At 39.4% G+C, this 12,495-nt stretch overlaps 1 protein-coding gene across 1 annotated transcript in view; it reads right to left on the reverse strand.

The window, feature by feature from the left end:
* Positions 1 to 327: 327 nt before the first annotated feature.
* Positions 328 to 12,495, reverse strand: part of wnt3 (wingless-type MMTV integration site family, member 3) — a 30,093-nt gene continuing 17,925 nt past the window's right edge. Inside the window, exons 2-4 of the mRNA XM_077200974.1 lie at positions 11,379 to 11,620; positions 5,561 to 5,826; positions 328 to 2,434 (exon numbers count right to left, since the gene is read on the reverse strand). Coding sequence (XP_077057089.1) covers positions 1,955 to 2,434; positions 5,561 to 5,826; positions 11,379 to 11,620 — 988 coding nt within the window. The 3' untranslated portion in view covers positions 328 to 1,954. The remainder of the gene's footprint in view (positions 2,435 to 5,560; positions 5,827 to 11,378; positions 11,621 to 12,495) is intronic.

Raw genomic sequence — 12,495 nt, forward strand, 5'->3', positions numbered from 1 at the left:
ATAATGCATTGTGTCATGCTTTACTCTGTCATTTTGTTTGTAGTGGAGACACCAGAGGTCCGCCTGCAAACCTACAGGATGATGTCATCGCTAGAATGACAGAGTAGATGCAGACATGGAGGTCAGATGATTGTGATCTGGTAGATCGAACCCTTTATTTAGCTGCGTGTCAATGTTGCACAGTATTTTATTTTGTGCCACTATGGAGAAAATCACTGGTTGTTAAGTGTCGTTATCCGCATTGCATATTAAAGGAGGCTACATGTAGCACAATATACAAATTGTGCTAGAGTCAATCTTGTAATAAGAAGCAAAATCATGAGACTGTTTTGTTCTTCAAATATATAATCTTAGTTCAGACATACAGATATATACATTGTGTAATAAATAATATTTATAAAAACATAACATTTTCAGATTATAAAATAAAAAGGGAATTATGAACTTTTAAAGGCTTTGTACAAAACTTTGGATATAGCGGAAGGAGAAATGGAAAAGGGAGCGTAGATGTGACCGGTGAGAGAGGGCTCCTCAAGGATTGGTGTGGATGTGAAATTGCCTTGTTGAACTTAATTATGGGACTGTCAAAACATGTCGAATGGAAACCTCCTCAAGTCTGTTTCAGCTTTGTGAAGCCAGTCTTTCCTCCATTTATCACAAACTCAAACCCGCACACAGCAGTCCTCCACTTCCAACACGCTCGCATGGCGATTCACAGCTATTTTACGTTTTGGCCAATTGGTGGCTATTTCGTATAAACTTGTACGATCTTTTTACATTTTCATAGGATCCTTTTTGCGGCCCGGTTAGGTTTAGGGATGGACCTTCATGCTTGCTTTTTTCCAAAATATTTATCAAATTCACATTGTAGCCTACAAATTCATACGAAATCGCCACATTGTAAAATCTCATGAGATCGGGTTGCCACTTCCCTCCTTTATTCACCCTCTTATGTCTTTCCTTAACTATCCTCCTCCTGTTCACTTGTTCTCCTTCCTCTAAGTAAACTTCTCATCAGGGAAGTGTTGAAACGGTGCCTTCACAGTCATATACGAGGAGCTTTAAAAGAATATGTTAAAAATAATCGTCATAATCTCTAGAATTAGTATACTCATAAGTAGTTTTGTAAGTGCAAATTTTACTGGTCGGGTGCACGTGAGCCCAGTGCGTGTCGTCGCATTCTGCTGTCATGCACTCATCCAGAAGAGTTACGATGGCTTTGCATGTACATGTTCTGCAAAATATCCTACTGAAATTTTAAAGCGACCCACAATGCCTTTTCCCATTTGCACCGCCCACAGCATTCTACACTAATTTATTGATTGCATCCCTCCAAACGGCTGTATAAAGCAAATTAATAGGAGGTTTTCTATGTAGCGAACAGCAATATGTTCCACGTTTTGAACATATATAATTATAGGGAATGTGGTAGTAGTGTTCAATATGATCTTGGATGAGGAAATCTTAGAGACCATGAGGGAAAACATGAACGATGCATTGGATTCAGTAGTATAACAGGGCGCGTTTCGAGACCCAGCGTTCAGTAGTTTCTCGTCGTCCTCCCTCCCTCCCATCCTCTTGTTCTTTAATGCGTGCCTAGTGTCATTGGTTGTAGGTGAACATATCCCGTTTCGGCCCCTGGGCAGTAGGGTGCGATGATCAGAGAGATGGTGTTACAGATAAAGAAGACTGAATGATAACACGGCATTTTGTTCTTTTGCAGAAGTAATACGTGCCACAAAAAAAAAAAAAAAAAGTGAGAGGAATGGCAGTAGTAACCATGATGCTCGCATTCGGCATCTTTTGGGGTGTGTAGATCAAAAAGGGCACATTAGTGAAGAGTTCTACCAAAGAAGTGCCACTATCACGTGTGTGTACTCAGTCTCTCCCTCTCCTTCTCTTGCTTTCCGTCCTTTAATGTCCACTAGTCCCTTTCTTCCTCCATTTGCTGCTCTTATTTACACGTGTGCACATCGTAGACCCTCACACACTCCTGGCAGCTGACGTAGCAGCACCAGTGGAAGATGCAGTGGCATTTCTCCTTACGCTTTTCTGTCCGTGTGTTATGGCCACGGCCGCAGCACAGCAAGTCGCAGCCCTCAATGCCGTGCGACGACACGTTGCAGACGCGGTCACGGGTTCCAAACGAACCCGTCTCTGGGTTTGGCTCGCAGAAGTTGGGAGATCCCTCGTAGTACACCAGGTCTCGCTCGGTGGGGTGTTTGAAGAAGGCGTATTTGGCGCGGAGTGTTTCCACCCAGCCTCTGGACTCCCGGTGTTTCTCCACCACCATCTCTGAGGCACTGTCGTACTTGTCTTTCAGGTAGTCTCCCAACAGCCGGAAGTCAGGCTGCGCCCACCAGCAGGTCTTCACTTCACAGCTGCCTGACAGTCCATGGCACTTACAGCGAAGGTGCATGTTTTCCAGGATGGTCTGGAAAAGAGAAATCATTGGAAATTTGGTATAAGTTTTAGTTATCTATCAAGGACCATTTAAGATGATTGCGGTTGTGCCACTTAAAAATAAAATGTAGGAATAAATGATTCATTTAATAACACAAATATAAATTGTAAAAAAAAAAAAAACTTTATGATTAACAAATAAAAGAATAAAAAGACAATTTAATAAACTTTAATCAAATATTATTTTATAGTTAAATAACATTAAATTATTTATTTAAAAAATTTAACTGCTTATACATTTAAAAAACTATTTCATTCACATGTTAAATTGCGGTTAAATAAAACATTAGTTCATTAAACATTAGTTAACTACATTAGTTAATATGGACTAATAATTAACTGCACTTCTGCAGCATTTACTAATACATTATTAAAATTAAATGTTGTATATAGGGATCTTTACACAGAAAAAGCGGCACAGAAACCAAACCTGAAGCGGCATATAATAATCACAATAAATAAAAGAATTTGTTAACATTACTTAATGCACTGTGAAGTACATGAACAAACAATGAACAGCTGTATTTTTATTATCTAACCTTAAAGATCAGCAAATACAGTAACAAATGTAGGCCTATTGCTCACTGTTAGTTTCATGTTAATTAATAGATTAACTGATGTTAACAAATTAAATTTATTGTAAAGAGTTATGAATAAAACAAAAAGTGAACAAATAATTTTTAAATGCATTTGCCAATTGCTTTTCTTCACTTTTCTGACAGATGCCTTTCTTTATCATTTACCAATCATGTTTAAAACATGCTACTGGAAAGTTCACTCACTGCAGAAACCAATGAACCAATGGTCTGTCATTGCAAGGGTCATTGCACATTTAGTCAGAAACGTTGCTTCTTGTTTAAGAATTGTTGTATAAAAGCAGTATCACAATTGCAGTCATGACTCTGATCTGTATTTAACTTCTAGCCTACAGTTGAATAGCAATCTTCATCATGTGATATTGTTTGATTATTGCCCGTATTATCACCCTGCCTGTTCTAAAGCAGATTTTTACACATAAGTCTCCAACAACCTGGACTGCAAGTTCTTCTGGATGCTCTCAGGCCACAGGTTGTTGTTCAGGTGCTGAGCGTGCAGACAGGTCCTTGCAGTTCTCGTCTAATTCTCTTCTGTAGTCCCGCTTAATGGAGTATGCCATCGGCACTATACGTCTTTGTTTTGGTTTGTTTGCCTTAATTTGCTCGCTATATTTAGCTGCAGAATTCCCCAGCTGCGGCGGAAGGCAGGTGTTTGCAGGTCCCTGGGGGTCTGGTTGGGGCTGCTGACATCATGTCCCGAATTCTTTTGGCCCTGAGCGGGTCCCTCAGGCTGCGTGGAAACAATGGAGTGCGAGAGGGTCCTGACAGGGCTGACTCTCAGTGCCTGCTCCTGTGGTCCCTCGCTGATCAAAGCGCCGGCCTGTTGCAGTGTGGTCTCGCCTATTGCCCCTTAAGCACCTTTAACGCGAAAGACTCCAATTCTGAGTCATGACAGCAGCAGTGACGGGCTAAACCCTGAACCCCAGTGTTATTCTTCCCTCCCTGCCTTCTTCAAACCACCAACTGAGTTTACACTTCTGTCACGGATTCAGTACAGATGCAAGTTATGAGAGGCATGAAAGGATAAGAGAGGTAATTACCCGGTAATTTCTCATGAAAATACCAGTTTTAAAGTTGAAAGTCTCTCGGAAAAGGGATCAGGAGATATTTGACAGATCTGCGGTGCATTAACACCTTTGTGAACCGCGGGGTAAGACCCACCCAGGAGTGGCACAAGTACAGCTTTGTTCATTGTTTGGTTATCATGAACCTGATGGCTTAAAGGTGAAGTGTGTAATTTATGTGGTACGTACTATCGGAATCACAATCAGTTTCAATGGCCTGCACAAAAACAAAATTTTGCTCAGCCAATCATGTGAGTTTGGGGAGGAACTACCTGTTTGTCCAAGCGATGACAAATGGAGTATTTGAAAGTCGTTATTATTTTGCATTTCTGTTTGGAGTGGCACACAAATTACACACTTCACCTAAAGTGATTTCACAAATATGGTGTGTATTCTCAGCTTATCTCTTTTCACATTACATATGTCACCCTTCGGCATGTTAACAGCACACACAATATCGAATTTCAAAAGCATAATGATGATATCCAGTGGTACTAAGCAGAGGGAGATATCAGGATACCTAAGTAAAGAAATACACAATATGGCTATAAGTATGTGGACACCTAAACGTCATCTTGGAATTAATTGGGGTCAAAGTCATTAATTAGAAGAGGGTGTCATCATACTTTTGGTCATGTGATGTATTTCTCAATGCTGTTTCCAACATGACATCCATGACGCTTGCAATCCTGAGTACAAGCACTGTTTTAAAAGTTGGGTCAGTTTTTAATGTTATTGAAAGAAGTCTCTTTACTCACGAAGGCTGCATTTACTATTTATTATTTTCACTTAACACAGCAGAAATTTTTTACAGTATTTGATCATGCTCTTATTTACTCAAATGCAAGACGCAAACAACATGTGCACACAGAAAGCCGCATCAGAAAAGTCTGAACCACCCTGGCTGGGCCAGTAGAATAATCCTTAGGGTTGAGCCCTGCTATATCAAATGCACGGCTAAATGTGACGTTTATGTGAAGATTGTTTAAAGCCTGTTCAATGTTAAAAATGATGGCTTTCAATTATACTTTAATGATGAATGGCTGTAATTAATGGCTAAAATGGAGGGGGAAAACCCATTGAATAATGACACCAGTAGCAGTATTGATATGGGTGATACTGGCCTTTATTCATATAGTACTTAGTAAAAAGATGCCGTTAACCACATTATAATACATCATCTTTGTTTGTTCTAGTAATTTAGAGATTCATTATTATCATTGTTGAAAACAGGTAAATTTATACATTTAATACATTTCTTTCCAGTTTTTTATGAAAACAAACCCAGCATTTTGTAACAGAAATGTCTACAATGTAACATTTGATCAGTTTGCAGTTTAATTTTTTTTTTTTAACAGTATAGTGTACATATGGAATTATTCATATAAAATCAACATTCTTTTTTAAAATGAATTAGAAAGATCATGTGTCTCTTACCATCCTTCCTGCCTCATTGTTGTGCCTGTTCATGGCACTCCGGGCATCTGGTCGGTTCTCACGAGCGTCAGCAAACTCTCGAGACACCAGAACCCCAAACTCAGCATCCTCACTGCAACCACCCCACTTCCATCCCTCTCCCGGCGGGCCTTTATGATGGGAGTCACAGCCGCACATTGTGGAGGTCCCCTCTGCGCACGAACGGGTCACTGCAAACGCCACTCCAGCTGAGGCAATCGCATGAACAAATGCAGATTCTCTTGTGGCTTGAGAGAAGAAAGAAGAAAGAGAAGAAAGTGATTTTCTTTGATGACATTTGTGTAACAATTTCTTTATGTTCCTATGACTGTTATATGTCTGTCAGAAGAACCTGGAAAACTTATATGTCCTGGTCCAAAACCTAGTGAGCTTAATTATGTTGCCTTTTAAAGGGATAGTTTAACAAAAATGAAAATTATGTCATTGTTTATTTCCCCTGATGTTATTCCAAAAGCTTTGACTTTCTTTATTCTGTGGACCATAGAGATGATTATTTTGAGAGAGGTTATTACTGAAATGGGCAACTAGAGCACAAATAATTTACAGTATTCTATTACAATAGTGTTCTTATTATAATGTTATGTATTTCAGATTGGTGCTGCACATCTTGCACTTTACTGTATTTTCATTATCAAAGCGATTTTGAGCATCATTGCGTGCTTTCCATGCAATAGTTTCACTTTATTACTACGGTCTGGGCTTTGGATGGCATGCTGTCCAACACTAACCAATCAGACCTCAGGTACCGCCCAAAATGCCGCAAAAAACAATCAGAAAAAGATAAATAGTTTTTTTTAAAGTCAAGCCGGTCATCATTTTCATGATTGATCGTCGCTCTCACATTTGAGTACTCGAGTACTCATGATCATCAATGGATACTGCTCTCTACAAATTGCCTTTCAAGGACAATTAAGTAGAAATTCTGATGGCAGATGGAGTTGCTGCATATCGAGAGAATTCCAAATAAGTAATTTATGAGGTTCCACAACAGTTAGGATGCTGCCGTAGAAGTCATGTAGTTAGACAGCGGGACAGCTCACTCCCTTTTGGAACTGCGCTATAGTCTATCCTGAGGCTCTTGTAAAAGGTTTGAAGGAGATCCCTGCTTTTTTAACTGGTGCCCTCCCACAAGTCTCACATCTTTCTGTGCTGTGTCTTCAGGGCATGGATCATTTTCTGTGATGAGCTCTGGAATATATTGACGAGGTGTTTGAGTGGTGCGCTGTAAACGTCTCTGACAGCACCGGGACGATTGTTGATCATGTCACTTGTGGCTAACGCAGCCCGAGGTTGCGCTGACGTTGTGTCATCTCAAAGGTGTGCTGCTTTCTCTCTGGATAATGTTTCAGGAGCCCCCCCCCCCCCCCCCCCAATCTCCCACCAGTCCGAGCCCTGCGGCCATGTGTGTGAAAGCAAGCAATAAGTCTTAGTGTTTGGTTTCTGAAGGCATGTGGTGAGAGATGGAGTTACGCCCCCTTTGAATGTAACAGCTTATTATGTAACCAGACACCATCGTTTCACAATCGCAGCACACTTACTGTGGCTCACCAGTTCACTTGGTCCCCACAGGAAAAACTGCAACTCAACCAAATCCAATACAACTTCATCACCCCAAACATTTAAGTTCCTCTAATGACAGTGGTTCTCAGACCAAGTTTGTCAGGGATCAGTAAGGCCTATAATGGTGTAAGATTATCTAAAGGAGCGCCCACACACATGGAATATGCTGTAATGTGGATCATGTGAATTTGTGACCAAAACAGAGTGCCTGTTCACTAAGTTATGTTTAGATGATAGTTGTCATGGTAATGTGTGTTATCGTTTTAGTACATTAATTCTGTAAGTCTGTCCAGCAGTCCTACCGAGAACAATCTTGGATGTATTTTGTGCTTTCAGCTATTTGTAAAAGTCAGTGAGGCTTAAAACAAGATTGAACACCACTGACTGTAATTGTGTGGGCAAAAAAGGAGACTTTTTTCAAATTACCCTGTTTCACAGTAGAAAAAAAAGTCATACAGGTTTCGAATGACGTGAGGGTGAGTTCATGATGATAGAATGTTAATTTTTGAGTGACCTATTCCTTTAAATCCATAATACACTGCCATGAGCTCAGTGAAAAGATAAATGCATGATTACGATTCAAGCTGTAAGTTGTAGTGGTATAGAGTTTCATTTTAATCATTTATTACGTTCTATGATGGTTAGGACACTGTCTTAGAAGGAAGTCGCCTATGTAGACAGTAGTGCGGCAGCTTAGTTTTTTTGATTTCTTGTCAGTGTTTGCTAACTTTGATATCGTATACCCAAGCATATTATAGTATATTCGTATACTATAGTAGCCGAAAAAATATTAATAAAACAGTTTGAGAAAAGTACCCAGATACCCTACTACTTCTGAGATTCTGAAGTGCACATCCAATGGGCACTTTATATCCCACGAGGCCACGGGAAAGGAGACGTGAATGCCAGTGAAGTGGCGCAGCTTACACAAGTCACATGACAAAGCCAACATGCAGATGCAGCTCGTCTGGATTTCGTTCATACTTTATAGAAAATGTATTTTTTAAACAGTTTCAAAGTTCTTTCATCTTACTCATTATGTGATTAGAAAAAACGAACACAACACTACTGTACTGTATATGCTAGCAACTCTTGAAAATGAACAAAATCAGTATTTAGCAGATATACACATTTAAAATGTATAGTATTTTTCTTCCAGAAAAATATTGATGACTCATGCACTACACATATTTTTGTCCAATCAAATCTCTCCCTCTAGAATGAGAACGTCCCTGATTAGCAAGTAGCAAACTATGGTTCATGACTGTGACGTAAATAAAGCTGTAGGCTATTGAGGCCAATCCCTTTGAAATTGTCCCACGCAAACTTCCTGTTTCAACAGGAAATGCATGAACACATGACAGAAAACTGTGTTAATCAAGCAATTTCACAGGGTCTTTAAGACATTATGGACGTCCCTTGATGTCTAGCTGTTTCTCATGAATTTGCAGACTCATCTCACCCCTGGTATTCTTGTTTTATTCTTGCAGGAAGTTCATGTCCGCACACATAGACAAACAGTCCTTTTTTAATAAAGGTTGTGTTTGGGCGCGCACCTCTCTGGGTTTGCTGCCAGAAGGAGGCCCAGTTGGTTCTGGCAGGCCCAGCTGGGTTCACCACAACAGAGAACTGTGAGCTCTGGGCCCCAGGAGCCCTGGCCAAGGGCCAAGAAGAGCGCAGCTCCCGCTACCTGCTGGGTCCATGAATCCGCCTTTGTCTCTGTGTTGTCACACTGTATTACCCACACAAAAGGGCCCAGCACCCCGCACCCCATAGCCCAGTTCAGCGCTGCCCAGAGCAGGGGCTGGCATTCCCAAAAAGGAGTGACCCCCCCCCCCCCCCCCCCCCACCTCCTGTGACACACATACACAAAACAGACATACATCTCATACCAGCCACTATGGCAAAATATTCCAAAGCATTTCAAAAATCCAGTTAGGACCCCTCGGGCCTATCCGGATCCAGACAGAGACCCTACTTCCTTGTCTTCACCTCATACTGTCCATCTTCATCCTCTCCTTATCCCCCTCTTGAGTTCCCCCTGCCTTCCACCTCTCTCTTCCTCCATGATGGGGAAGGATGGGAGATTCCCTTTCAGCCTGCTTTCATGACACAGTCAAAAGGGCGTGTGAATGGGGTGTCCGTGGGAGCCGGGCGGTAAGAGGCATACAGGGATGGCTCATACTGGCCTTCATGCACAGTAGGGGTCGAAGTGAACCCTCTAGCCCTTTTCTATTGCTTGTAATCTCATTTGGCCTCCCTTCTCTTTTTCTCTATCTGTCTCTCCTTCACATATTGCCTGTTCCTGCTCAGGTCCTGCACTTCGGATAACTGCTTTAGCATCTTAACCGTCCAGATTGTATGTGATTTTGTGTGGGAGAGATCCATTTAGCAGAATTGTTTCTGTTACGACTGGGAATCGATCTTCTCATTTAGGAAATGATTTAAGTAAAGTTACTCTTGTCCCGTTCACCTCAAATTTTTCAGAACCATTCGCATCTAGAGTATCATATATGTAATGTCAATTAAGTGTTTATAGCACAATGAGCATGGAAATCGAAAATATTACACATTGAACGTGGACTTTTATCTTAAAGAACTGTGAAATTGCTTGAGCAGTTTTATTTTCTGTGGTGACATTTTTCTATTGAAACAACAGCAAGTTTGGGTGGGACATATTGAAGGAAGTGTTCGTTTTTATGCAGGTTTATGTTTAGTTTTTTGTGTTTTTATGAAAATGTTTTTTAAGGGTACGTTTACATGACAACGATATGCTTAAAACGGAGAAGCTTTTCTTTTGAGTTTTCTGCATACAGACATCCCCATTCACATGGATCCGCGAAAAAGACTAAAAACACTGTACTGCTGCCAGGCCATAGATGGCGATGAAACACTCTCATGTAATATGTTCATACTGTCATCGTTTTCAGAGATTCGCGTTTTTGTTGTTTACATGAAGACCGTTTTCAAAAACTTGCACTTCGAAAACCCGTTTTCAAAAGTTTGCGTTTTCAGGCACCCAAAACACCATTTGCGGTGTAAATGAATGGCCAAAACACATAAAAAGTTTTACGTTTTTTTTTGAAAACGGTTTCTTGTAAACTGCCCCTTAGTCTATTGAATATTTCATCATAACATAATTATTAATGTTTGTCTGTTGTATTTCCACTGAAGTGGCAAATAAATTTGGTTGATGAAAATTACATATATTTAATTGTTAATTTAAAACACGACAGCCTAAACTTTATATTTGGTACTAAACATTTTGAAAAATGCATAAACATTTCTTAATTTGATTATCTCAAAACATATAAGGGAAAAATAACCAGTGAAAATCATGACTTTTAACCAGCAATATTAGCTAAGCTAATGATTTTTTCGTCATTTAAACTATTATTTAAATTGATGTGTCTTAGAGACCATTTTTGGACATTGACTTATATGAAGCGTGTTATGAGAACAGTTTGTTACATATTCTGACTACTAGCATTTTCCTCTATGATTTTGTTTTATTGTCTGTGTAGTTGGAAATTGTACAGTTGAGCAATTAATTAACCTCCTAAAGCGGTTCAGTTTACAACGTTCAGCTCTTTCAGCTAAAGTGGAGTAATCCTCTATGATAACATTTTATTTTGGGGTCCAATTCTCACTATTAACTAGTTGCTTATTAGCATGTATATTACTAGAATTTTGGCTGTTTATTAGTACTTATAAAGCACATATTAATGCCTTATTTTGCATGATCATATTCTACATCCCTTAATCCTACGGTACCTAATACCTGAACTTAACAACTATTACTAACTATTAATAAGCAGTAATAAGTCATAGTTAATAGTTATTAGTGAGAATTGGACCCTAAACTAAAGTGTGACCTCCTTGATTTAACAATGCATTGATTTAACAATGCATTATTAAAAAATAAATAAAAACTAAGCCCAATAATGTCTTGCAGTATTACTTGTCTCTTCATATTTTCAATAACAATTTTTTTTAAATTAAAATAGACAAATTAAATTATCATCATGATTTTTAAATAGTTCACTTGCCACTAAACCATGATTTGCTACTAGCCTGCTGCAACTTTTAGAAGTACACTGCTAGCATATTGTTGACCTCAAAGCAAATACACCTAGACTAAAAGCAGTTGTGGTATGTAGAAAAATTTATTATGGCAATTTAAATACTAACTAGACTGATGTGTGCTGTTAACCCATACCTTTATCAAGTACTGGTCCAAATATGGCAAGATTGTCCTTGATAGTGGTGCAGTTCCACCTGCGGCCACGGAACTGGTGCTGACATTCCTGGATTCCCAGTTTGACTCCCTCCGCTACACTGGGCATGATCTCAATGTAATTGCGGCAGAAGCGCAGCTGTTTTGGCACCAAGCCAGGTATGGAGCCACACAGGATGGGTTGTGATCCTATGGATGAGTACTGCTGCCCAAGGGCCAGGGACCTGAAACGCAAGTTTGAAGATTAGAACCACATCTGGACACAAATCTATTCTTATCCTGGAGGAAATTTGTTCAGAGAGATTGCGTAATCTAATCTTTTACTTAATGTGTATTTTTTGTCACCGTTATTATGGTTTGTATAGTTTGCATGTTAGTTTAGTATTATATGTCGATTGAATGTTAGAGTTGGAAAGTAGAGATCTAGCCAGTTATTATAGTTATTATACCATCTCATAGATTATCAGTTATATCCCCTGCAAAAGGTGGATTTTTTCTGTTTGTGGAAAATAGTGTAAGCTTAGAATATTTATGTCTTTGCCGATCCAGGTTTTTAAACCCGAATCCTTTTTGTGTGTGTGTGTCTGTGTCATTTGATATTTGGCTGTTGTTAGTGTATTCATGTGTGTGGTTGTGTGCAATAGCTGAGCTGACAACAGATTCCTTAGAGATTACCTTCTGCTCCAAACAGTGAGTAGCTCAACGGTTTCGCGAACACTTCATAGAAATCTATGTCAAATCTAAATCAATCGATTAGTTATTCCAGATACAATTGTACTTTCACATTTTATTGCCGTCTTTCTGTCTTAAATAAGAATGAAAACACACAATTGTGATTGCCTCCCTGTTTTGACAAACATACTTGGTAACACTTTATTTTGATGGTGATTTTGCAACTAACTCTCATTAGAGTATTAGTAGACTGTCTGCTTAATATCTGATAACTCTTTATTGTGATGGTCCTCCAACAGACATTCTACTGACTATAAGTAACTATGCAACTACATGTAAACTTATTCTAATCCTAGCCCTACCATTCTACTAATACTCTACTAACACTCTAATGAGAGCTAGTAGACATGTAGGTTAACCATTACTT

This window comes from Siphateles boraxobius, unplaced genomic scaffold, assembly GCF_051911475.1.
Source record: "Siphateles boraxobius isolate OS27281-9 unplaced genomic scaffold, OSU_SipBor_1 46, whole genome shotgun sequence".
NCBI lineage: Eukaryota > Metazoa > Chordata > Actinopteri > Cypriniformes > Leuciscidae > Siphateles > Siphateles boraxobius.